This window comes from Falco rusticolus, chromosome 5, assembly GCF_015220075.1.
Source record: "Falco rusticolus isolate bFalRus1 chromosome 5, bFalRus1.pri, whole genome shotgun sequence".
NCBI lineage: Eukaryota > Metazoa > Chordata > Aves > Falconiformes > Falconidae > Falco > Falco rusticolus.
Window position 1 is genome coordinate 59,626,881 of NC_051191.1, and position 27,936 is coordinate 59,654,816.

At 44.3% G+C, this 27,936-nt stretch overlaps 1 protein-coding gene and 1 long non-coding RNA gene across 4 annotated transcripts in view; one reads left to right on the forward strand and one right to left on the reverse strand.

The window, feature by feature from the left end:
• SYN3 (synapsin III) overlaps positions 1 to 27,936 on the forward strand; it is a 206,418-nt gene that overhangs the window by 30,644 nt on the left and 147,838 nt on the right. For all 3 annotated transcript variants that reach the window (XM_037389309.1, XM_037389311.1, XM_037389310.1), the window contains 2 exons: positions 3,534 to 3,591; positions 15,438 to 15,529. In XM_037389309.1, coding sequence (XP_037245206.1) covers positions 3,534 to 3,591; positions 15,438 to 15,529 — 150 coding nt within the window. The remainder of the gene's footprint in view (positions 1 to 3,533; positions 3,592 to 15,437; positions 15,530 to 27,936) is intronic.
• Positions 2,291 to 27,844, reverse strand: LOC119148759. Its single transcript, XR_005104485.1, has 2 exons — positions 27,777 to 27,844; positions 2,291 to 3,392 (listed from the first exon to the last, which is right to left on the reverse strand). It is a non-coding gene; the product is annotated as an uncharacterized LOC119148759 (long non-coding RNA).

The following is a 27,936-nucleotide window of genomic DNA, read 5'->3' on the forward strand; positions in this document are numbered from 1 at the left end:
TCATAGTGGCTCTGGAAAATAAGCTTTTATTCTTTCCAAATTACTTCATAAGTAGAGGCATCAGATTTCTCATGGCCCTGTAATCACGTCAGGGCTGAGGCAGAAAGCAGAAGTTATGTTTGTCTGATGCCCTCGCACCCAGATAATATGTCCTTTTCCAGAGCTTGCGGCTGCTTCGTCCCAAAGGGAGAGGAGTTCAAGGCAAGCTCTCCTCCCTGGAAGCCAGGGCAGACATTTGGCCGTTCACTGTGGTGCTTTCTCCCTCCCAGCTGGTACGGCCACATTTAAATGCATTGCCTAACACTGTAAATCCCACCCAGGAACTGCTCTTGAGCATGGCCCCACAATTTTCTTCAGTCAAAACATGTTTACAGGCTAATTTACTGAGATCACAGCAACTGCACCCCCCCAGCTGCACTCTGCCTAGCCAAATTACAACACTGTGTTCTGGTGGGTTGAACATTTGACGTGCTTTAAAATAAAGGGGTGGCCAACCAAGCGGTGGTCAGCACTGCAGGCAGCCCAGTAGAGGAGGCTGGTTTGCCTGACCACTGCCTTGCCCCATATGCCAAACTGGGGGATGTCAGACAGCCCCCGACTCCTGGGGCAATAGGCTGCTTCTCTGATCACTGGCAGCTGTCTGTGCTGGAGGTGAATGGAGACTTTTCTGAAGCTCCCCAGAAAGGCTTTTGACTAGTATTCTGGGTATCATTCCCCTGCTGCACTACAAGCTGCCTAGATAACCCTGCAGCATGTCACTTCCTAGGCAGAGGTCTGAAATAGCCTTGCTCAGGTGGTTTTGGGGCAGAGGACATCCACAAATGTCTTGCACGGTCTCACCTGCTGGAAACATCCATTTATCTTTCTTCTCCATCCCCACCAGAGCAGTGTGGTCTTTCTTTCCTCTGTCTAATGTCCTGTGGGGACCAGAAGCCATTTCATACATTGCCCAGTACTGACCAAAACACTTTTCCTCTTGCAACGGAGGCATCATGATGTTCCCGCAGCATCAGCAATGATTCCAGCTTGCTTGAAATTTCAGGGGCTCCAGGGTGAGGCTAAAGCCATTTTTCATTTCAGCATGATAGCCTCTACTGCCCAGGGGCTCCAAAACTCCAGGTGCAAATTAAAAACATCACTCCATCCATTTCAGAGATGTTTCAGTAAGAAGTGTTTCATTCTTACCCTGAGCTGTGTCAAAATGATGGGCTGACCAAAATATTTGGCTGCAAATTGCTTAGCACCTGTAGTCTTCAGAGACAGTCAGAGCAGGTTAACCTTCCTGGGGAGCTTTCTTTTAAAGAAAGTGATATATTGTGATGTTAAAAGAAAGTTATATCTGAGACAAGTGATGAGACAACCTGTGTGGAAAGAGGGATAAGGAGGAGGGGTCGCACGGTGTCTGAGATCCCTCGCTTTACTCCAAAGACTCCTCATGCTGGATGTGGCCTCTGTGTGACTATCCATGAGCAGACCCAGTACTGTAGAGATGGGAGAGAGGATTTTTCAACCGTGTGAAGGCTTATTTCCTGGACTACGCAGTGGAAGCCTCTTTGCTCCATCCGTACCGGGCTGGAGACTGTGGTTAATCACACTTCATTACAAGCTGAAGCAAAGCAGCACCAAGGAGTTTGCAACCAGCTGGTCGGCAGAGAGGAGAGGCCGTAGAGGGAACTGTGTTTCATAAATGTGGGTAAGGAGTATACATTATGAGTGTGCTGGGAGTGAAAGCAAGCTTGTACCAGTGAATACTGCGCCTCAAATTTCAGACCAGTTCCTGTGGGCCCACTTAAAGCTTATTCCAGTTTCTGAGAAGTCACTGGTTCCAGCAATATCCCCAATGTTTAGGAGCGAGGAGTGTTGCCAGACCCTCTAGAGCCATGCCTCCAGAAATACGATGGAATTATTAAGTGTATTTAGCGTTCCTGTATATTGTTAGAGGCGTGATGTCTCAGCTTGTCTGTTGAGTTGCTTTCTTTCATGCAACACTCGTAAATTCAAAAAAGGGAGGAAAAAATGGCCAGAGCTCTGCTTTTTATAGTGGATAGGGGTTATTCAAGTCACTTGATCTTGGTCACATCTGGCTGCTACACTGTCCCTCCACTGACATCTATGCAGAGGTCTTATTAGTGCCATGCTGATGGATGGGCTGTCTGGGAAGGGAAGCGTGATACAGCCTTCAGCTACCCTGATTAGAACAAAGTGGAAAACTTTTGACATTTTTTATGTCTTTTTCTAATAAAATGAAAACTTTTGACTTGGTTTTGAGCCAGAATGACAAAACAAAACAACTTTTTTATTTACATTTCACATTTCTGAGGAAGGGGAGCATTCAGCTGAAAACTGGTGTGTTTCAGCCATGGGGAAAATTGCCTTCCTACTGTTTCTCCTTTTTTTATTGGAAGAAATAGACACATAGTAAAAATGTGAGCCAGCTTCTTTTTTTGCTAATACTATAAAATAGGGAGCAAAGCCGGCTTCCCCTCTTTTTCCTTTACCTCTTTATTCTGTCCTCTCTTTGCCAATTGGAAACAGAATGCAGAGAGTTACTTTGCCTCTGGAAACAGCTCTTGCAGGGCTTAACTGTGTTTTCAATGCTTTCCAAATAGAAGAGCTTTTTGGAACCTGCATGGTCTTCCTGAAGTTTTAGGGGAGAGGCCTGAGAAGCTAAATTCATATTTGCTTCTGTCAGGTTTGTTTGATGAGGGGAATAATTGGGGAGAAATATTCACAGGGGAAACATATTGGCAATTTCCCTGATCACCACTCAATGTAAGGGACATTATACACAAATATGAATAAAACAGCTAAAACTGCCTGCCCTTTCCCATGTTTCCTTCTCCAATGCTACTGTCAGCCTTCCCTGTTCATGAACAACCGATCCCTCTGAAAGTATGTGCTTTGTTGTCTGCATAGCATAGGCAGCTAGGAGCAGAGGTGGTGGAAAGTGTATGTCCTGGTCATGACACTGTTCATCTCCAAAGCAAACACAGTCTCGCAGTTCAGCAGAAGAGATCCTTCATTAGTGTTACTGTAGATGCAGATACTGTTCCTCTAAATCAGCAGCAGAGAGTCAAATAGAATTGAAAAGCAGCTCCATAGTTAGAAAGAATAGCAGGAGAATTGCTTCAGCTGTGATGATAAAGATCCTTTTTCAGCATCAGAAGTTTCCAATGCTGTGCCATATGTTGCTCTCTTTCTTTTACAGAATAAAGATTGAGTATTAAATGAGATATAGCAGGGAATCATTGATTAGAGTTGTTGCTCTGGAAAAGATTAGGAGAGCATTTGGTTTTCAGTTTGAAAATAAAATGAAAAAGTCACAAGCCTTGAAGGAACTTTCCAATGCGGTTTTCATCTGGCTTGGCAGGTTTGTCCTGAAGAACAGAAAGCTGAAAGAAAATAAGAATTAGGAAAACATGCTGTGACCTGGATAGAAATTCTTCAGCAAAAGGGGAAATGCAGAAGCAAAACAGTATGTAATGAAAGCCAAAAATCTTGAACTATGTTTATCTCTCTCGTTTCTTCTGCAGGGCCAAATATTTCCAGGGGAAGAAAGTGAATGGAGAATTTGATATCCGAGTGGAACAGGTCAGTGACAACTGAATTTGGCTCCAAGACATCTGTGTGGACAGGGCTAAGGCCTTAATGACAGATAATCTATAGATATTTCTTCTCTTGAAGAAAGGAACTAACCAGGAGTTTTAAGACATGTCCTTTTCATAGAGTTGTTGAAGCTATAAAAATGGAAATATATTTTAAGGCCATCCTTTCGTCCTCCCTACCTTTGCAGAATCAGTCACCATTTCACCTTAAAATGAGATTTTCTTTTCTGGTGACAGGATTGCAATATCTTCCACTGGAAGACTACCTCACAGCTCCATATCTATGCCTGAAAAGGTACAAAGTCAGTACGCCCCAGTACATGTTGGTGATGTTATGTTTCACATGAGTTACAGAAGTCGTCTGACTTACCCCGATTTGAGGCTAAAACCTTTGGCTTAAGTACGCACAATAACTACATATGGCAAAATCTTTTTACCTGTTGAAAGCCCATAGGAGGTTCATAGCCTGTTTTCTGATGTGCTCTGCAGGACATTGGAAAAATTCTGTTTCTCTGTTAGCCTTGGCCATTCGTTTCAGTTGAATACTGTTCGTGCTGGGGTCTGTCCTCTCCTTTCTGTGTTGGTGCAGTGACTGTCAAAATGAAGTCTCAGTATTGACTGAGATTTTGGATGCTGTTGTCAAAGTGGAAATGATTATTAATAAACATCTGCAGGCACCTAACTTGAAAGCAGGCATAGGAAAAGAGAGCTGTAGAGATGAGCTGGTGATCCTGAAGGAATCCTATACTTTTTTTATACTCATCAGGGCTATAAAACTGCTTGGATGGGTAAAGGCAGCTGGTGAATGTTGTTTGAATGACCTGATATTTTCTGTCTTTATAAAGCTGTTGATTCTGCATTGTATGTGTGTGTATGTGTGCATGCATGTGTGTATAGATGTATAGATTTATTAATGCAGTGGTTCTGAAGACTTTCTCAGGACCCATTGCCCTTGATAAGGTGTTCCTTCTCTTTTCAAAGGGATGCTGTCCAGTTGCCTAGGACTATACATCAGCACACATGTTCTGATCAAAGGCTGTGTCTGGGACAGAAGAGATAGCAAGTCATTTTTTTTTTTTTTTTTTTGCAACTATGATACTGTGAACACTTCGTTTTCCTCCTTTTATTGGTATCACACTTGTCAGTACTGGGTGGTATTAGGAAGAACAATTCTCACTTGCACTACCTTGTCAAAGTCCTTATTTTGCTGGCTGCCTCGTTAAATGTCCAAAAAGGGCAGGGGGGAATCACACTTCTCACACAGAGGTATGGAATCAAATAATAATTCAGATTTGCTCTTCAAACCTCTGATCCAACCCACTCCAGTGCTCGAAGCAGAGTCAGCTTCAAAGCTAGACCTGGTACTCTTCAAAATGACCTGTTAATTCTTTCCTAAACCTCCAGCCTCTGCCTTTCCCTTCATAGTCCTTCTCCTCAAATGTTACTGCACTTGAGGTCCTTACAAAGGAACTATCTTCAAATGGCTGGTGAGTGAAGAAGGGCAGAAATGGACTCTTGCTCCCTGATGGGTTAAGCCCAGTAATGACCCTCATCATTGTCACTAGGTAGCTTATCGCATTTCCCCAAGGACTCCTTCAGGGAGACTTTCCCAATCTGTCTCTTGAAATCCTTCACATAGCCCGAATGTCCATGTTTGAGATGAAGCGCCAAATTGCTCCAAACAAAGACCACAAGGCTGGTGTGACTTTGCTGGTGAAGACCATTGCCAGGCCCCTTGCAGTCATCTTTAAATACTGACCATAGTGACTGCAGTATTGCCCAAGGGAAGGAAGGGTGCAGTGGGTGCAAAAAGTTGAGGAGCAATGAACAAGGGTCCCAGCTGCTTCCCCTTCCCCCCTTCCTGCCCCTTAGACCAGGCAGCTGAGCCTCCACGTAGTTGGCAGGGAACTGCTTTTGTGCCCCCGAGACCTTGAAAGTAGAAGGGATGACCACTTTTCTCAGCTGGACCACTGTCCGTCAAGGGAAACACAGAAGCTGCATTGTCATGGGCCATCCTCAAATCTGACCTCAGGCCTTTCCGCATATTGTCGAGACCAAGAGAGGAGCCCTTCTTTATTCAAACTCTGGCTTTTTGTCCCTTTTTTTTTTCACCTACCCATGCTTGCTCAGTATTTCTCAGTATTTAATTTTTATTCATTACTCCTACCCTGATTACCTGGAGCCTCCCTTGTTTCTTCATCCTCTTCCTCAAGCACAATCCGGGACCCTAAACTGTTGTGGAACAGGCCCCCTGAAGATGAATGCAGACCCTCTCAATCTGAAAAACAAATGCTCTTCCACAGTCTTCTGAGGTGGGGGGTTGCGGTGGGGAGAAGAAAAAAATAAAGATGCAGGGAATAACTGTGTTTACCAGCCTGGCCCACACCTTTCTCTTGGAGTTCCCAGCTTACCAGTCTTTTTCTGCCCAATTTATTTCTGACCATGCTAATTTTTTGGCCATTCTTCCAGGATGCTCTGTAGCTGGTTTAAACTGAAAGAAGAGTTTGCCTTGTTGCTTTTTCTCTTCCTCTTCCACCTCCATCTCTGTTACATCTCAATTCTTCCTTAGCAAGCCATCTCAGCAATCTTTGGGCAAAGCAGAGCAGGAAAGTAGGTGATATTTTTTAAAAAAAGTCATGACATCACTTATTTGTAATGGAGCAGGAGTGCTGAAAGCAGCACTGTCTCTCCCTCTCTCAGCAGCGGGAAGTCAGTTATCTAATCTGGTTATACACCCTGACCAGCTCTCTGGGCTGCCTCTCCCCCTTGGCTGTCATCCAAGGAATGCAAGATGTATGTCTCGCTCTGTCTGTTCCCCACACCCCACGCTGTGGAAGGCATTGGCTGATTTCAGCTGAATTGGAGAAACAGGCAGAAGTTTCAAGATATTAATTTTCTACAAGAGGTGAATTCAGTTCGTATTAGACACTGGATAATCCACAGGGAAGAGAATGTTAAATGCCATCCTGCTGCTCAGGGAGCTGCTTCTCTAAGTCTCAGCTTGTATGAAAATAGGTTTTATGGAGTCTTGAAGAAGGTTTTCTGGTTCTTTAGCACAGAAACAAATTGTATGACCCCAATACCAGCCCCAGGCCCTTGCTTTTCAGATAGGTCCATCAGCACTAGCAAGAGACAAACATGCTGTGGGTACCACATGGTGCCAATGAACAGGAGAGAGAACTGCCATGGATGCTGCAGTGGGTACAGCCTCTCCAAGCCTCTAGTGTCTCCTGTCATTCATCAAAATTAATATGAGGCCTGACTTATTTTCCATCTCTGTTTCTTCTCTTCTATTCTTCAGCGTAACACCCAAAACATACTTATTAAGGTGCTTTAGAAGCTGCAGGATTTATTATTGCTTGCTCTTGACTGAAACCCAGGCATGCAATGCCATTGCCTTCTTCCTGCTGGCTGCAGAGGGAGAGCACAAGGCTGTGAGGGCTGAGAAGCAAATGCAAGTGCTCTGCTGAATCAGGATCCCTTTTTCTTTGGAAGCAGTTTGGATTATATTTTGATTATTTGGATATTTTTCCACTGCAAGTCCTCTGTAGCTATGATAGTCATTCATAAGACTGAACGAAACTCTGTTAAAAAAAATAAAATCTATTTGACCTATTCTCATTAAAATCCTGATGGTTTAAGTTTTACTCAGTGTGGGTTAACCCCTAAGCTTTAAGGAGCCGATGAGTCTAAAAATGCTATTGCTATTTTTTGCTAAAAATAAGGTTCTTAGACTTTGATCCATGTTGTTGCTTTTACTTGCCTTGTGATTTCTAGCTTTGAGAACTGAATTGTATACATCCCCCGTTCTTTTCTCTAGAAATATAATCATTAGAGAAATTCTTCTAGAAATTAAAAGTAAGTTTGATTAAGTGGCTCTAAGACTAAGTTGAGCTTAGCAAAGAATCTTAAATTGTCACAGGAATTGACTACATTGTTTTTAGTCTCTCCTGAAATTAATTTTGCTTTTAACTTCTCAGTCCTTCACTGACTGGAGGGGAAGAACCATTAGGAAACACAGTATATTGAGGAAGAGGAGAAATTACACCACAGACATTAGGCTCTGTCAAATGTTTTCCATCACTAGAGGCAACTGGTAGTAATTCAGCACCTCCTTCCCCACCATCTCTGCCCTGTCCCAGAGAAAACTAAGCCTTGCATGCTCTAAGGATTTCATATGACTCTGGGGTTTCCCATATGGATCATAACATACCCCAGGTGGGGGTCTGTAAAGGAATGAAGCTGGGTTAATTATCATTGATAACATACAGCTGTGGGCTGGCTTCAGGGGTGGTGGGTTGGCTGATGTAGACAAGGTGCAGCTGGGTCTGGTTCTGTTAAGAGGTTGGGCAGCCAACGAAGCAGCTGAGGAAGAAGCAAGAGAATAGGCAGTGCACCCTGGATGAGGAGAGATTAGGAGAAGGCAGCAGAGGGACTGGCATGGAGAGTATGTTGGTATGTGATGGTAAAAGACCTTGTTGCAGCTGGCTAGTTTGGAGAGTGCTGCAACAGGGGTCTCCCTGGGTGTTAGGTATACCCCATGCACAAGGAGGATGCCACATAGCCATGTATCCCTGCTGCACTCAGGTACAAGCAAAAGAGCTGGGGCTGAGACCTGGCCAACCAGAGACCCATCGGACAGACCATGGCTCTATGGGTGGTGGCCAGATGAGTGGGACACTTGCCACCTGTCTGGGAGGGAGATGGCCACAAAGCAGGAGATGTGCAGAGCGGGGTCACTGGGATGACCATGGAGACCTGACCTATAAGAGGAGGCTGAAAGAGTTGTTTGTTTATCCTGTCAAAACAAAAGTTAAAGGAGACATGGTTGCTTTTAATAAATATACTGGTTTAAGGTGTTTTGTGACATGGTGTCTGCAGTGGCAAGGGGTCAGACCCTATGGCTTTAATAGTCGTTTCTAGTCCTGTGCCCCGTGTTGACCAACAAGAGCCCAGGAGAGAGAGAGAGAGGAGAGCACAGATATAGCAGGCAAGAGCAAGCAGCACTTCTCAGATAGTCAGGCACCTTCAGGGTACCTTTCTGTCAGATATTTCCCAAAGGCATCTTAATATAGCCAGAGACATCTTTCCTGGCATTAGCTAATTGATGGTGGAGGGGGGTGAAAAGGGTGAAGGGGGAGTGATGAGGCCAAAAGGTTCGTCTAAATTTTTATTCCTGTTGTTTGTCTGCCCATCTCCTTCCCACCATTTCCTGCTGTGATGAGGTGGGTCCGTCTGTCCGTCTGACACACATTCTTCTTGCACAGCTCATTCACTTGTTCCTGCTGCCTGGTTTATTTTCAGGGGATGATTATTCAGTGAACTCCTATGTACATGCTTCTGGAAAAGTCTTGTGGTATAGATTATGACTCCATTGGCAGCACTGTCAGGAAAAAAGTTGTACTTGGCGCTCACAGAAGATAATTGTAATACAAATCATGAATTCCAGCTCCATGGTACTTCCCGTCCTAAAAGAGGTATTTTCATGTGCGGCATAAAGTGGGCCTTTCAAAAGATAGTCTGATAGGCCTGTGTGTGATGAGAGGAAAACTAGCCTCTCATCAAATAACTATTTAAGTTTTATTCCTTATATGTTTTGAAGGGGGTGGTTCCAACAGAAAGCCAGAAAACATTTCAAGAACAGCAGTTCTCATAGCTTTGCCACATACAAGCATTCAGAAACCATGAATGAAGGGTCCTGAAGAACTAGCAAGAATGAATCAAAAATCATTACTTTCTTGAACAGTATCTTCTTTTTTTTTTTTAATTTCCATTGGCTTTAGGAGGGTTACAGGGTTCATGTTTTTGAGCTGTTTCCTGGGATCAGAAAGTTTAGAAATGTGCTTTTGCTAGACCTCCAATTTTCAGGCAGTCACACAACTTTTGAAAAGAAAATTCAAGAAACAATTCCAAATGCCATCAGAGCTGATGCACCAGAAGGCCCTCACACAGGTCAAGGCATGTGGACCTTCAGTATCGGTGGTGTCTGTAGCCTAGGAGCATGCATCCTAGCTTCAGAACTTGTGAAGAGCAGTTGTGGAAGCTCCCTTTGAAGCCACACAGCATCATCCCCCTCCCAGCTGGACCCTCTCCATCCTTTTCTCTCAGAGAGTGATCCCAATACCGGGGGCAGGTGGGTAGTAGGGTGACTCCCCAAGGGAAAACGTCTTAGGAAAGAGACGTGGGGAATCAGGGTGTGTAACCTCTAATTCTGCATGCATGTGCACACCAAGCACGTGCAGCCACATCCCTCCCTGTTGTTCCCATCCGTGTGACCTGTTCACCCTTCTGCCTGTGCCGGAGTTAGGGATTGCTTACTTCCCCCTGAAATTCTTGTAATGGTTTTAATGAAATGTTACAGGAATGCAGTCTGGTGTCTGCCAAAGTCTGTCTTTGCTTGTACATATTGGAAGATCCACCAAAAACTAAAGCATAAAATCCACGGAGGAATGTATGTGATTTGATTTAGACAGTAGTAATTTCTCATCCCAAGTGCCTAAGCCATGACACAGACCAGCCCGTTATTCTGACTCCATTTTGTGTCACTGGGCAGGGGGAGAAAAACGGATGTGTAGTGATAACGGGTAAGGAGTTTCAGGAGCAAGACTGGGAGCATGGAGAGTCTTGATCAGAGCACAATCAGTGCCAAAGAGAGAGGCAAAGGAGGCAAGGAGACTGAGGAGCTCCAGCCACCCAAGAGACCCAGCACCCTGAAAGCCACCTGTGGCCCCAGTGCCATGAGCCAATCCACCTTCCGCTGTGCCCACGTGGGTGAGAGGGACTGGTCAGAGCACCTACCGAACTCCTGCTCAGGATCCTGCTGCTGTAGGTACTCTGCACTGCTTTATGGAAAGCTGTGTAGTGTAGTGGTAGCTCAGTGCTGTGGTTTATGTTGTGGAATTACCCCCCAAAAAGCCAGTGTATGTGTTATAGCACATAGTATATTGCACGGACAAAAGTGCAAAGGTTCCCTGGCAGTGTTAAAACCCCCTCTGCTATTTTTGTGTGTGTGTTGTATATATGCAAACAGGGGTATATATGCAAATATTCACACAGAAGTCTAATATAACTTTATGTCTCCCTTTTAAGCAACAATCAACCTGAGTAGCTTTCAGTTAGTTTACGTACAGATGAGGGCTTAGAAAGTTCAGTAGCTCAAAAACACCCCAATGTTCTTGTTGCTGCATGGACACACTAAGCCTGATTGCTTTAAAAAGAAAACAGTCACCATGCTCCTGAAACACAAACCCAAAAAACTGTCTCGCATCCCTATTCTTGCATTCCTGTGCCACAATGAAGATTAACTGACCCTCAGCATCTGCTCAAGGAGGAACCTAAGATGCTTTCCTGGGGTTCCTCTTTGACATGCAGGGAGAAGTTTAATAAGGAATCTGCTAGATTATAACATGCACAAAAAACTTATCACAGGACAGTTGAGGCTGGAAGGCACATCTGGATATCTCACAGTCCAATATCCTGCTCTAAGCAAGGTCACCTAGAGCAGGCTGCCCAAGACCACAGCCTATAAATGTTTTAGTGTCTCCAGGAATGGAGACTCCACAGCCTTTCCGGGCAACTTGTTCCAGTGTTTGACCATCATTGCAATAAAAAGGGAGTTTTCTTGTGTTTACATGGAATTTAGCGTACTTCATTTTATGCCCACTGCTCCTTGTCCTTTCCCTGGGCCCCACTGAGAAAAGTAGGGCTCTGTCTTCTTCACTGCCTCCTATCAGGTTTTTATAGATGTTAACAAATCTCCCCCTTACACAGCAATTATCGATGGCAGGTGCGCAAGGTGGGAAGCTGAAGACAAGTCAGTAGCCTAGACAAAGGATTGCAGAGGATCTCAGCCAGAATATGAGCTGAAAAGTAGTCACACTGCTGGATGTAAGTCCGTACTGGCACACGTGGACAGCAGCATTATATGAGCGGCCTGCCTTCTAACTCAACAATGGTCAGGTTTCTGCCGAAGGATCATGGTGAGTTTGGGCTATTACAAGTCAAGAAAGTTGCAGACGTATCAGAGAGGATCCCGGTGACAGCAACAACACTGGTCAGTGTGCTGAAAACCATCCCCTACAAGAAAATCTTACAAGAATGGGGTTGGTTTTGTCTAGGTGGAAAAAAAAAAATGTAAGAAGGGTAAGCAGTAAGTCTTCGGGTTCTGCAGGAGGAAGTAATGGACAAAAAAATTACAGTCTTTAAAAGTAAGGGAGAGATCTAGTCTGGACATTGGGAGAACTTTCGAAGGCTGTTAAGGCACAATGCCTGAGGATGTTTCTTCTCTGTGGAATCAAGATACAAGAAGGCCATGTAGTATCTGCATACAAGAGCAGAGGTAGAGCTGATCCTGCCTTAGGAAAGAGAGACAGACTGTGATGTCTTGAAGTTCTTCCAACAAAGCTTTCTGTTATTCTATGAAAAATGCTTAAAATCCACCTTGAACATGTTCTTGCCATGAATTATTAATAGGTATGGCTAGCGAGCCAGGCATTTCTACTATCACGTGATTTAAAATGGCAAAATCCTCTTTGTTTTATTATCAGCAAACAGGAAAATAAAATAGCTACCAGAAAGATCTCCAGAACCTAGAGAACATTGATGGGAGAAACTGAGAGTAGCTTAAGGTTTAGTCCAGATGATCTGGAGAGATTTCTGAATCTGAATACATGAAATAGGCATTTTTAACAGATATCTCGAAATATCTGTGGGCATCCTCCCAGATCTGGGCCTCACAGAGGTACGAAATATTTCCACTTCCACAGTCTGCATTACATCGTTCTTCAAGACAGATTGCGTCACCTTTGTCACACATGGTTCGCTCTTGCCCTGAATGTTTTTGCAGCCACTGGTACCATTGCAAAGCAAGTATAAACACCATCAGGCTAATGTAATGGCTTCATAGACTCGATGAGTCCTAACGCCATTGACTGCAGGGCCATGGGAGCTGGGCTTCCCTGGTTTATGCATAGTTACCTGCCACTCTATCTGCACGAGCTGCGTTCAAAGACCTCTTTGTCTGCAAGGTAAACTCAGGCTGGAGATGATCTCAGACTTGAAATCCCAGCCAAGGGAAGTCATCAGGCTACAAAACCCACAAAGTTAAAAATACAGGGAGCACTGGAAAATCAACAGGAAACAGTTTCTGCTGACTGAAGTTTTCAGCCCTCTACCAAATACCAACGAGCAGCAGCCCCTTAGGTGGGACAAAGCAGTGGCATGAAAGCAGCAATGGTCCTTAACTTAGTCTATAAAAGCAGGAGCGAATGCCAGGAAAAAGTTAGGATTGTCCTTCAGCTGTGCTTGCATATCTGGATGTGTTGGGGGTGAAGAGAGCTGAGCCCCTCAGACTCCCTCTCCACTCCTCCCTCCTTGCCAGGGTTCCCTGGACAATGGTTGCCAAAGGGGATTTCTCCCTTTCTTCTGGCTCTTGATATTAGCAGGCCTGAAATTGGTCCTGGCAGCTTGGTATGAAGCACTTACCAGCTCAGGGGATTCCCAGGGCTGTTTGGACGTCAGGTGTCTGAACACAGCTTTGTTTGGCCTGACTGCCTCAGGGCAATGCCTGTCAGACCAGCTTAGACAGTACGTGCCAGCCGTGTAATGAAGATTGCCCATTTTCACCCCCAGCAAAGCAAGTGTTAAAGCTCTTCAATATAAAAGCATTATGGAAAAAATTACAGAAGGAAAGCAGGAAAACCAGGAAAACACGTACCTACAACTTCCCTCTCTTGCTCTGGTGTTCACATCAGATGATGCACCCTTCAGCTGCAGAAGCTGAGGGTCCAGCTCAGTAACACTCTGCTTTCAGAGTGGGACATCTCTGAGGCATACGCAGGCGCAGAGGAGGGAACGCCATCCTTTCATCTCCCTCGTCCACAGAACCTCTTGAGCCTACATGTAAGCTAGCAAGCTTGCCTTGACCCACTGGGGAGCTCATTGATGGTACCCAGAGCATCTGCTCTTGCTGAATTTGTTCAAGGTGGACTCCCCCCCTCCCTACATCTATTGAGATTTTTTATATGTATAAAATGCAGGTGCCTGTTAGTGGTACATATTTGCTTATCTCTGACACAAATCATCACTGAAGAAGCATGGCTGTGACCAAGGCAACACAGTGCAATCTCATAAGAAAAGCCCAGCCAGTCACCTGAACCACTCACTGCCTCTGCACATGTGTGTGTGTGTATTTGAAGTAGGATTTATTTCTTGGCAACAGGAATTTTCCCCCTCCTTTCATTGTAATTGGGAGGTACAATGATGTAAGATCATGTAAGGGTGTCGTTTTGAAAAGTTTACACAGGGCCACAGACATGAAATCTCATTACATCATTGGGTCAGCAGTCCACAGTCATTGCTGTAAAATTATGTGGATTTTAAAAAAAGAAGCTGGAATTGATTTTTTCTGTTGTCGTCTGGCCTCTGAGCCTTTACAGGTGTACTAGTTCTCCATTGGCAAGTTTTTCCATGCATTCATGAGGACAAAACATGCTTTTTTTCACTTTGGGTTTTTTTCTGTATAAAAGTTGTTCCTGGCACTATCTGTCAGCTCCAGCTAGTAGAAGTATCGGAACAACATTAAATAGTACAAGGACCTCACAAAATTGCAAGCATTAGCAACACCATCTGAGTGCTCTGGTATTAGGTAGCCATGGGTTAGAAGATGATTTTACTACTGACCAGTCTCCATCACACTAAGTCTGACAGACATGGCTTAAGAGAGAGGGGGAGGAAAGCTGTTCAAAGGGAGAAAACTAAGTTTTCTGTCTCAAAAAATGAGAACTGATCATTTATATTTATATGTTTATATACACAGGCACTAATTTAACATAGGATTCTGAATCTGTCCAGGTATGTTTGCGTCATGCTGGAAAGGGAGGACTTGCACGGTGCATACTCTAGTTTAAGGTCTAATCATTTGCTCATAAAGAACAGAGGATTTGGAGGCCAAGACGAGCATGGAGCAGCTGGCTAACCCTGCCACCCTCCTCCTGCTGAGAGCAGCCTGAGACCATCGAGTCTCACTGGCACTCCTGTCTGAAGGGCAGCGGGGCCAGCAGCCACGCGGGAGGATTAGCACAGTCGCGCCCAGTTACTCACTCTCATTTGTGTCTTAGCCTTCACTGACACCCACTGCAGTTGTAATCGCCCCCATGCACATTGCCTTTTGCTCCCCATAGCTGAAGTATTCCTTGCCAACCTTTCTGACCTTGTAAGTCACACCTCTTTTAAGATACAAAGTGTTTTAATAATTGAGCAGTACTGTTAATAGCCTACCCAGCTTTGCTAACCCTATAATAGTTAAAATCTTAATAAGTAAACCCTATCAGGTTGGTTTCTGTGCTTATCACCTTCCTGCAGCATAATGAGGATTTTTAGCTCTTTAGGTTTAAATCTTTTGTACTAGGTTTATAGCTGGCCAGTGGCACGACAGCCAACTCAGACATAATTCTAAATGGATGTTTCCAAGTGGAAACTTGGAATTCGAATTCAAATGACCTTACCTCTTTTTATTATTATTATTCTTTCCTGTATGCGTTTTTCAGCTCGCTCATTCTTAATTCCTTCAGTTCTTATTACTGCAATAAGTGTGATCCTGTATATTTGTACACCCCAAGTGTGGGAGCCATAAATACTTCTGCAGTCTCTCCAGGGCAAATCGGTTGTAATTGGATCTCCGGTTGTCTCATGGAAGAAAAAAAGAGGAGGCGGGGGGGGGGGGGGGGGGGGGAAGAAGGCAAGGCACATTGCAGTCGAAGACAATTCTGCGTGTCTGTGTGTTTGTGTCTCTGCTGCCCTCAAGTAATGCTCTGTCCTTTTGCTCTGCTCCAGGCTGAGTTCGCTGAGCTGAACCTGGCTGCTTACGTCATGGGCGGCTGCATGGTGGACATGCAGGTCATGAGGAACGGCACCAAGGTGGTAAGGTGAGGAGCACCAGCTTATCTAGAAAACTGGGCTTTGTAGAGCAATGCTGGGGCAAGCGGGATGACTTCAGGGTCTGACCAGTATCTGAACTAGGGCAACACAGTTCTGACGACTTCAAAGTTTCCTGGAAGCAGTGGAAAGACTGACCTGACACAGGTGTTTTTGTAACGCATCTCAGTTGTACATTATGCTGTACAGTCATTGTTTCCAGGTTAGACCCTTCATGCAACCACAAATGTCTCCTTTTCAGGTTCTTTTTATCCTTAGGCCTCCCAGTAAAAGGGACAATAGTTTTCCTTTCCCTTGATTTTTCTCTCCTTCTGTGTCAACTAACCTTCATTGTAGACACTGGCTTGCGTTTGTTAGCCTACCTGTGTTAGCTTCTGATCTGGGTGGACTACCTTGCAATAGCCACAAAGCCTTTCTATCATCCTGATCCTCACATCCCAATTTGCTCCTGAAATACCATCAGGTTTTTTGCCAGAGATTCCCAATGCTCCGGCCTTGTCTTGTAGTATATCTCAGAGGTAATATCATATCTCTTTGATGGGGATTTCTGTCCCTACTAACATTACTTTGTAATTGCAATCCCTGCAAACAAACTCTTTTCCTGTGCAGTGCTTCCCCAATTACACACCCAATTAACTTTACAAAAGCATTGCTCCCTTTTTTTCCTAATACAGGGTCCCTGCAATTTGGAGTTAATGGTAGATGCATTCTTACTGATGGTATGGAAAGAGCAGTGTAAGTTGTCACATCTGTGTATGAAGATAAAACACCCTTGTTTGCATAGCCCTGATACTATTTTTCACCCTTTTATTCCCAAGCCTACATCTTTATGAGTTTCTGCCATTACAACTTCGAACTCTACATTTTGTCTTTGATACAATAGCTTTTCTTTGTTTATGTTGAAATCTCATTGTTATTCCAAACCCATATTTCTAGCCTCCCTACTTCTTTTTGTGCAATTCTTTTGCATGTTTTGGTGTATACAGCGTCTCCAAGTTTAATAATGTTCACACATTTAATCAACACTTTTGTCTGTTTACTTCTAGTTCAGAAATAGCGACATATTATAGCGTGCAGGGATATTTTTAAAAGGGATTATTAGAACAGCTGAAAAATGGTGATTCTGAGCATGCTGGCCTCAGTTTAATTTCTCAATATGTCATTTCTGTTCCAAACAGTGCAAAGCAACACTTGTCACTGTCAATTAGCTATGACTGTGGTCCATCAATTAATTTCAGGTCTTGACAGCTCTTAGCACGTTGACAAGTTTCTATTCATTCTTTGGTACAATTTCATGAGCCTCTGCTAAAAACTTTTAAGGTTGAGTCTGCTACATCCATTTGCTTTCTCCCATTCCAAAAATGTCTGTTTCTCAGTGAAACAAAGTGTATGCCCCATGAACCAGCCACTGGAGCATCCATCAGATAGTGCGCCGTGCTAATGCACTCTTGTATTCGCTTGCTCATGATGCTGGAAGGTTTCCCAAGAACCTTTTCCTAGGTTAATCACATCTTCATTTCCTTTCCCGTGCCTCCCCTCCTAAAGCCATTCATACATCTGGCAGAAAGATCTTGAACCATTAAAGTGAAACTGAAGACAAAATTTCTTTCACAAGAGTGCCTGGAGCATGGTGTTCATGTTCCTGCTCGTGGTAAATAAAAGGTACCACAGCTAGCCTTTTTGTGTGTAAATTTATAGATGAAAATGCATGGGTTTATGAATGGCATTAGTTCAGGTTTGGGGTTGCTTTTTTTCATCTATGCATGCTTAAGGACACATGATATGTGTGGTGGGAAGTAGATTTGGCAAATACATACTCATCTGGATACCCAATGTATATGGCACGTGTTGTCCATGGTTTGTTACAGTCCTTACAAGCACCAGCCATTTGTTGACAGCCTGTGCTGATACGCCGCTGTCCTGCACAGCTCAGCGAGCTTAAGAGCTCAAGCCAGCCAGCCTCCACAGACACTCTTACCAATACTTTAGAAGGTGAAGAAATAAAAACTCTGTGTCACGTTAGAAGGTGAATTATAGAGCATAATGCTTCTGAGCCACGTGGAGGCCCCTCAGCCCATCCACATGGGTGCAACTTGCTTCCCACTCCCTCCAAATCCCCCCATCCCACCAGCAGCCATGTCCTGCCTGGCCACAGACACCCCTCAGGGTGCCCAGCCCTAGGGAGATGCCACACAGGACACCTTTGACTCACATGTGTGCACGAACCCTTTTACTGCTGACATCTTTTTTCTATCACTTACCAGCTCCCTGTTAATTATTAAGCAAAATATTCTGTCACAAGTCAGAATGTTTCTAAATGGTGAGATATAATACTCAGCATAGTTTTGAATACCCAAAGTCCTTGGAAATCCCACTGTCAAGTTATAGGAAGGATATACAACAGCTCCTTGCTAACAGGTACGTTTGAGATTCCCCCCCCCCCCCCCCCCAGAAACCCTGCCTTCTTCACACTCCCCTTCAAAGCGAAGGCAATGGAGTGTGGCAGTTTAGGTGAAGGACAGTGAATATACTGCAGACCAGTAGATTTTAAATCAATGAAATAATAAACATTTACAAGAATAGTAGTAGTAGTAGTAATAATAATAACAATAATAATAATAATAAAGCAACCACTGGGCTATTCTCTCCAGTTTGACATCATGTTGACTGATAAACTATTTAGCAATCTATTAGCCTATTAAATTCTGTAATTTCGCAGCAGGTCTCCTAGTTTTTTATTTAAACTTGGGACATCCTATTGCATGTTTAAATCAAAGCTCGGTCTTTGCTGATCCCTTGACCCTTTCTGACACCTTGGAGTTAAGGCATTTGTTTAGACCCTGTGCCAACTGATTTGAGCTGCACCAGGAAAGAATTGTGATTTTTTTACCTGGAAGATGAATCCCCTAATAAGAAGGTACAGCAGTGCTTGAAGCCCTACACTTGCCACTTACCTCAGGCAAATTAAAAAAAAAAAAAAAAAAAAAAAAAAAAAGAGCTTTAGAAGCATTATTGTCAATTAAAGAGAGTAAGGAACTGGAAATATTCAGACCTCCATGACTACTAGCCTGTGTATACTGAAACAAGCAGTTACAAGTGAGTTAGCAAATAATATAACTGAATCCAGGCACTACTTTGCTCGCCTGCTTTTTAAAACAAGTGTGGCTCCCAGAATTTTATTTTACTGTAACAAAACTCTGGGTCTCCACCTCCTCTTTTTTTAGCTACTAAGTTTTGCACATCTTTAGGATGGGGTGAGGGCTTTGATAGTCTCAGTGAAATGTGCTACTGGAGAGAGAAACTATCATCTAACAAATCTAAAAAACTGCACATGTTTTTTCTGTGCCAGATTCACCATGGTACGCAACGGTTTCATCAGCCCATTCAGCACATTTTCTTCAGAGTTAGATGAAAAAGAGCTGGCCATGGAGTATCTCATGCAGCCTCTAGCAAGCACTTTCTTATTTCAGTGCCCTGTAACGTGTGCCCTGACTGAGGACAGTGGAAGGGGATGAGCTAGGTACCGGGAGCAGCATCGGGCTCAGACAGGGCTGGCAGGGGGGAATGTCCCACACATTGGTCCTTGTTACCCCAGCACTTCTTCAGTTAAAATTGACACCAGAGCTTGCCTGGTAAAAAGTTAAATATGGGAAGCAGGAAATGACACTTATTCATTGCAAAGAATCCCTCACCAACTTAACAACCCTTTCAACAGAGAAATGGAGTAATTTCTGGGTGCGATGGTTGGACCACTAAGCAGTGTGAAAAAAAACAAGCATGGGCTGATACCTGCTTTTAAAACACTTGGGTGGATTCTTCATCCTCGTTCCAGTGCACGCACAACTTCCTTTTGCCCTACACACACACAGATAGAGTGAGCTGTCTGGAGTCTAACTTACCTTAGACAGATCTTGGCCTGTGTCACATCTGCTCGGGTTAGATGCAAGGAATGGGATTTTCATTTTCCCTTGTCTTCATTTCTCTGAAGGGCCCTTCATTCCGATGTTTCCACAATGCAAAGAGGCTGGCAGTGCTGGCAGTGCACCCACTCTGAGGTGCATTTACGCCTTCAGCATATTATAGAAGTGTCTTAGTATAAATGAGAATTTGGGCTCTCTCTGCTTCTGACAACAACACTTAGACTCCCAAACTATGATCTCAGCCTCTGCTTTAGATTAAATGCAGCCCTGTGTTTGCCTTTTGGGCTTTACAAGCCTTCAGCTATTAATTCCAGTAGACGTGGGAATAAGACAGGGATATGTTGAAAATCTGGACAGCTTTCCTACATGGGGAATACTAATGTCTTTGGGAGCATTTCAGACTTTGGAGTATATAAATTAATCATGCACCAGACTGCTCTCATCTCCTGTCTCCCTGTGGAGCTGGCTTTTTTGCCATTGGGGCTGATCATCCAGGGGAGAAAGCACATTTTTGTGTGTCTGCACGGGACCCACCGCAGTGGTGGCCATACCACTTACAGTGTGGTATGCAGACACCGTATACCACCGTACAGAGAAGAGCTGATGGACCAGGAGATGCCCAGGGTCTGAAATACTGAGGACCCTGCATGGAGCAATGGCCCTGGCAAGTGGGGAGGGGTGACAAAACTGTCAGCAAAGCAAAGAAGAGCTGAGCACCATGGACAAAACCTTTCTGTGGGGAAGGATCTCTGCCGTGGAGTGGTGTTTAGTCCTACAGGCCTGCCTGAATTTGACTGGTCTATGTAAGAAGATCCATGTCTCACCCTGCTTGCCCTGGATGATAAGCCCTTGTCATTTGCAGTAATGGTGGGGTCAGTGAATGCTCTGATTCCTCCATATAAGCCCATTCATTCTTTTAATTAACACTGACTTTCCCATTGATTCCAGCTGATTCAGTGCTTCTACTATGCTCTGCGCTCTGATAACAGGACATCAGCCTGTAGAATCACCATCCCAAATAGACCAGGACCTGAAAGTGCTTTTTCCCAAAGCAGACTTCTGCACTGCAAGATGCAGTACAATCACAGCATGAGGAAGTAAATCCTTTTACATGGGAGGAGTGGGAAGCAACTGGCCAGCCCAGCAGCAAGTGTCTTCCCACTGTTCAGAACTTGCAGACCCCAGGAGATATGCACGCTGGCTAACAAAGATCTGCGTGCTCTAGGATGCAAGACTATAAAGTCCAGTGAGGACACTGTCCTCTTCCCAGTCCACTTTTTCCCATCCCAGTAGGCTCACCCACCCCACAGGGCCATTGACAAGCTGATCTCCGAAAGAGGCATGTAGGGTTTCTAACCTATTGAGGCCATGCTTTCTCACCACACAGTAGTTGCATATTGCCAGGAGGTGGATACTTTCTTGTCTCTAGAGGACCGTTCATTCACAAGAATTGGTGGTTTCTTGCAGTTCTTCTACAGGGGGAATATCCAGGGAGGTCATGGGAGTTGCTGCTGTCCCTGGACACTGATGTAGGACATATTGGTAGGCGGTAGGTCACTTTGCAGCTCCTTGTCTTCCCTAGGCTCTGTCTAGTCCCTATCTTTTTTAATTTGACTTTTGATCTAATTTCAGTCTTTTTTAGAATGCTTCCAATTTTTTTGTTGCTTCCAAACCAAAATTCTGAAGGATTCTGTGAAGCTGCAGATGGGAGAAAAAATGGGAGAAACTGATTGGGAGACTTTAGGTTTCTAGAAGCCAGATGGAAAAATATGTTGAGTGCATGGTTCTCCCAAGATTCACAGAATGTGCCACATGGTATAGTTCAATATGTGCTATATATTTAACACTGAACAACATTTGGGCAATATTTTTGTATTGATGGCATGGCAATCTGTAAACGTAATGAAGAAGTATGTGTAACAGCATGTACGCTTTTGAGAGTGCACTTTAGGCAAAACACCAACGTGCCAAATGACCACGTCCCTTACTGAAATACCCTGAGGAGACAATGGGCTGGGACAAGGTGTCGGACAGGGTAGACCCTGGCAAGCTTCAGTTACGCATGAAGCAATTTAACACCTCCAGTAAACATTCATAAACTGAGCAATTATTCCCACATGGGGGATGACTTACCATCATCTTTCACTAATATCTCTTCCTTCTTCACCTACCTGTCCCCATCCTCTTTTTTTTTTTTTTTTTTTTTTTGAGCAGAAGCTAAAAAAGGGACGTTGGAGTGTATTTATTTACATATTTATTCTCAGTTGCTTCCACCTCAGCTCCTGCTGTTAAACAGCTGCTCGGAGGCCTGCTTCTTCCTTTGGGGTTTACTGATCTCCCAGATGAATAATGTCCCCCTTCACCTCCCCAGCAGTTGGCGCCCAGCCGACGTGCAGGCAGGATGCTGACAGTTATTGGGAAAACATTTGGCGTGCAGGCAGCTGCCAGAAAGCAAAAGTCACTCTGAGCAGACCAGGGTGGGGAGCATCTCAGAGACTAAACTACTCCCTGGCTCTTTCTGCATTTACAGTAATTCTTTCCAATAAGAAATGTGCTGCCAGGGCCTAGAGCACTCATTAATTAGTTAATCCTGGACTGAATGCAAGAATGATTAAAGACTGTTGAAGATTGTTTCAGTCTTGATCAGCCTTTTTTTCCCCAGTGCTGCCTTAATCTGTCTCCTTTCTACATGCATTTTTACTAAGGCTTCTTCCAGGGAATGGAGAGAAGTGAAGGGCCAAGCCCTACTGCACCTGCAGTATGCTGGTCAAGGTGGACATGGGGGACAGCATGGAGCCTCAAGTTCATGGGTGACAAGTTGGAGGCTGGGGAGTGATAGATGTTCCAAAGGGCAGTGCTGCCATTCAGAGTGACCTCAGCAGTTGGGGAAACGGGCCAACAGGAACCTCATGGAGTTCGATAAGGACAATCACAAAGTCTTGCAGTGAGGGAGGAACAAACCCAGTACTGCTGGGGGGCCAGCTGGAGCGAAAACAGCTCTGCACAAAAAGACCTGGAGGTCCTGTGTACCTTCACAGGGAAGAAGCCCTATGGCTGACTGGGTGGTGTTAGCAAGCATGTAGCTAATGAGACACTATTCACATCTGGAGTACTGTGTCCAGCTGTGAGCTCCCCAGTACAAAAAAGGCATTGATAAAGTGGAATGAGTTTAGTGAAAGGCCACCAAGCTCATTGAACTGGACTAAAGATGTCCAAGAAGAGACTGAGAAATGCCTTTGTTCAGTCTGTAAGAAGAAGCAGAGTGGGATCCACTACAGCCATCCGGCATCTGAGGACAGTGTAGAGAAAATGATGCCAGGCTCTTTTTGAAGGTGTGCAGTGAATGGAAAAGAAAAAAACAGATACAAGTTGCAGCAGGTGAAATTCTAATTAGACACAAATCTTTTAAAAATAAAAAATTTCCACAGTGAGGGTGGTCAAATACTGGGAAAAGTGCCCAGAGAGACGAGGGGATCTTCATCCTTGGGAATATTCAGACTTTGGCTGGAAAAGACCCTGACCGACCTAACGTCGCCTTAAAGTTAGCCCTGCAATAATCAGGGCTCATATATATGGCAGACTTAGGAGACCACCATAGTACAGTTTGGAGAGTGTGTGGCATGATTTTATGGCTCGTTGACCATTGGTCTGTGGCTGAGAAGCAAATCAGAGCATCTCCCAGGGTGTTCTCACCTGCGTACAGTGGTAGCGGTTCTAATGCAACCACAATTCCTGCTTCCTGCTGCTTTTGCCACACTGATCTCCCCCACACCCCATGGTTTTTCCCCAGCCATTCTCTGTCCCCAAAGACCCCCTGCTCCTCTCCTCCAGCCTGGTAAAGAGAAGTCATTCTTTATTCTGTGTTACTTCCTTGTTTCTCTAAACCCAACTCTGCGTTACTTTATTCATATAAGTAATCACATTCATTCTTGCTTTAAATAACTTCAGCCAGGTTTAGCTCTTTCTGTGGAAAATATGACATGAGGTTTTGACTGAAATGAGATCTTCTTCTTAGCAAATTTCACACTTTAGTATGGCATCCAACATAAAATTAAATCTAACATAATAGGTGAATATGTCATAGATCTCATATTACTTTTCAGTAATGTAATAACAATACTATTAACACCCAAGTAAAGCACAAAAAGAACTTATTCCTATTTGTAAATGCCATTTTCTGTCAGCTCTCAGACACCTGAGGCTCTCAGAGAGATTATTGCACTTCTCAGGCAGTTGTAGCCACTTACATCTTGGGCTTCTGCTTCAGAAGCTTGCCTGAAGGCTCCATTAATTGTCAATAATTCAAAGCTTTTTGTATCATATAGCTTAATTACATGTTTTTTTTCTCTCCATGTTGTGCCACACAGATAATAGGAAAGGCTTTGGTAGAGAACTTAGTCGAAATGCGTTGATCACTGGGAAGTGTCAGAAAACTGAATAAAGCCTCCTCAAATAATGGAGGGTAGACATAACCTGAAATGAGGATGTGCATCTTCGCTGTCCAGGGAAGATCTTTTTCCATTGACACGAAGGATGAAGTGTCTTGTAAGGCTGTCACTCTTTAAGAAAGAGAGCAGGAGAGGCCATCCTCCCACAGCATGGGCAAAAACCTGTCCAAACCCACCATGGTGCTAAAGTATAAAGCAGGTCTACCATTTGGCTTCAGGTGCTTATTCACAGTGTAAGGGATCATTAAAAGGTATTTTGACAACATAATATATTCTTGTGTCTATTCTTGTGTATTCTCTTTTCATGCCTGTGAAGCTTGTTGCGATTCAGTGAGAAAACCTGAAGGACCATGTAGCAAGCCAGAGTTATAGCTATACACAGAATGAAGAAGTAGAAAATCTCTTCAAGGCATGAAACTTCCAAGCAGGATTTGCTGTCATCATCTCTAGCCTAAAGCAGGCTGGGGACCTGCTTTCTGCAGAGGAGTGTTATTGAGATCCCTTCAGAGCTGATCCTCTTCTCATAATTAGAGAAGTTAGACACATGGTCACCAGAATAGCTACCACTGCTCCTGAGATGTTTAACTTCCATATTTAACATCAGGAATCTCTTAAATTGTTTTACATTCTCTCATTCCTAAGACTATTTCCAAGACAGCTAATGCTGTCACAGATTTAAGGGTAGATGGGTCCAACCTAAGAAATTATACTCTGCAATCAGATCTCTTCCGATTAAGTATTTTGGATCCAGGCTTTATACTTAGGTTTGTCTCTAAAGTGTAGTTTTACCACTAAGAAAGAAAAAGACTGCTGAAATGCATTGGAACGAGTTGAAAAAGAGTTAGTTAAATGCAAACAAGCATCTTGCACCGCAGTATCAGAGCCCAGGCTCCGGACTGACAGCATTAGTAGCTTCCTAGCCAGGCAGTCGTCATCACCCGGGGGTGATTGACTCTGGTAATTGCTGGCTGATCTCAGTTTTCAGGAGGAGAGGTGAGCTGAGCAGCTGCCATGTGCCTTGGCTAGCATCTGGGACAAGGAGGCAACTACTGCAAAGGCAGAAAAGCCACAGGAACCTGTGTGGGGCTGCTTCGTTCTGGAGGTAGCCAGCTCAGTCATGCAGCACTCGGGGCACTGAAAGGCTCGTGATGTGTGTGGCAGAGGTCATTGTCTGCGGTGACACGAGCTGAAAGGAAAGCATCTTTCCATTCCAGAGGAAAATGAAATCTCACCAACTATTTCAATCTGAAAATGAATTTTTTCCAGCCTTCTGGATTTTTTCAAACAAAACAAAACAAAACAAAGGATTCTTGTATCTCTACACCACTCTAGGAACACATTACGTGCATTTTAGTGGCCTTTATTTTGCCAGGCAGTGCTAGGAGCCAAACTCTAAATAAGAACTGAGCTCTTGGGCTCTGAGAAAGGGCTTCTGTGAAAGGATTATGGCCAAAGATGGGCTCCAGCTTTCCTCTGGAAGTTTCATCCATCTGGCTATCATGCTAAGGAAGATCCACGACTTCAGGTAGGCATCTGCCACACAGCCCAGGAAGGGCACCACACCAACATGCAGAGCACAGCTTATTAGCAACACGTTTTAAATCTGTGGTTTACTTTTAGCTCCATTTACCTATCCCATCTCACTTTCAATTAGATATTTGAATGGGCTCACCTGTGTTCTGTCTGTGGCCAAACCATTCTCATGACCTGTCTTCAGCAGGGTTCTAGGTACAGTTTTATTCAAGAACGCTCATGGTCATCTAAACACTGGCTGGACAGATCTAGTGGAGAGGGAAGGTATGTGCTCCTGCCATAGGTCTCCTATCCTGTCAGACTCAGGTGCTTAGGACCTCAGCACAGTAGGTGCTACTGAGTTTGGCTCACCAAAAAGTTTTGGCAATGGTGTTTGAAGTGTGGGACTTCTGCCTAACCTGTCTATCTGCCAAGGATTTCAACTTTCCAGCATGGGAGATATTATTAGATTGAGCTGAACTAGCATAGAAAATTGTTATGCTACTAGCTATTCCAAATCCAAGGCTCGCTCTGTTAACTTAAGCTTTACACTCTGAGAATGAGCGGTAGCTTGTAAAAGTAATCTACCAAAAAAGCAAGAATCCTCACATGAAGCAATTAAGCTCTTTTCTCCCCAGATCACTGGTACCTCCAGTTACTCAGTTTTCATGTCACCACTCCTACCATGACTATTCATTTCCCTTTTACTGCCTGCTATCCTTCCTAGCCCCTCGCCTTGCATTTTGCCACTGGTGTCTGTTTCTCCGTTACAGACGTCTCACAGACTCCAGGGCTCTCCAGCTGATGTTTATTCGAAGTTAGTCCCAGGCCCTGCACTCCTCTGCCTTGTTCTCAGTATCCATGGGAACATCCTCATTGTTCCGTGGCTCAAAACAGGGATTCAGTGTCCACCTTAGCTTTAGAGATGCATGCAGCATCTGCTGCATGAGAAAGTGCCCTGCCTTCCTACACGATGCAGTTTTGAGAATAGGCTTTTCCACATTAATTCTGTATTCTCGTGTCCATCTTCGGAGTTGAGAAACTCTTCCTTTGCCAGGATCTGAAAAGACAAGAGCTTTCTTCCTAAACTTTTGGCTGGCAAAAGTAAAGCCACTGAAGGCAGTTTTCCAGCCACTGTGTGTCCTCCCACTTGACCTGGCCATGCTTATTTGCGTGCATTGTCCCCACCACAGCATCACATCCCCACCTCAGGTGTTGGGGGAGATGTTCAAGGGCAAATACTGCTGCTTCCTCCAGGGAAACCAAGGAAAGGGTCTGAACAATTACCCTGCAGCCCCAGTCAGTGCTGTTCCCTAAGCCAAGTGTGGGGAAAGTCTTGTGCCATAACAGGGACCGTTTTCTTCATACGCTCAGAAAGCTGAATGAAGGAGGGATGTGCCTGAAGGTCCCAGCCCTCCAGGCACCACAACTGTTTAGTAACTCAACAAGTTACTCACAAGCCCAGGTCCTAGGAAGTTGATTAATCCTTCCTGAGGACCTGTGCCTTCCTCTGGGGTACTTTCTGTGTGGCAAGTCCAGCAGAATGGGGCAGCTCAAGCTTTCCAAGGTTTGTATTTACTTGCTGTTTCTCAGCAGGGAGTCACCGCTTGCCTCACCCCCATTGACACCAGGGAGGTCCATAAATCAGCTGTAAGTGATAGCGCAGCCCTCCTGATGCTCATTATGCATCTCGCTGCTGGAGGAAAGCACCACCTTTGGTGCCAAGTACATTAGGGAACATGCCTGGGTTTAAAAATACTCCATGGGAGGGAATTACAACATTTCCAAAGCTTGGCCTCTTGCATCACAAAAGCAGAGCATGCTCCTCACCATGTCTCAGGTGATAACAAAACCCTAAGGCCAACAAATAAAATGAACAGCTTTAAAACAACAAGGCGGCTCTGGGTTTTGTATACAGTGTTTGTTGCCACAATCTGGCCTAGAGTCACCATCTCGGGTTTCCCTGACAGAATGATGGAAAAATAAATAGGGGCTATAAACCCGAAATATTTCCAGCTCATACATCCAAAGGATAGAAATTATGGTCTCCTAGCAAAGGAAAATGTTCGAGGGTAGTGAAGTAATGGGACCTGGATACAGAGCTCATTTCTCTGAAAAACTTCAATACAGCATGGAAATATTTCCAATGTCCTTGATGCAACCTCTGTTAAAGTATAAAATACTCCCCTGAGTCAGTAGAAAAGCCCCTTCCATGCTTTCAAGAATGAACTGCTGAGCTCCAGTTTGGGAAATGTTTTTTTCCATCTGCTCTTTCTAGAGATCCCCATGTGTCTCCAAAGACACTGCATCTTTGAAATCTGGTTGTTTGAAAGATAATCCGTTGCTTGTTGGCTTACCTAGAAAGGGCCTCACTTTTCTGCGTGTTTGCTGAGAGCTGCTGCTGTTGAACCATAGGAGTCCCGGCTGTAGTCTTGCTAAATAATATTCTGAAAGTCCACACTGTGAGTCACATCACTGGATGAGGGGCTCTGCTCATCTGATCAATTGATTAATCAT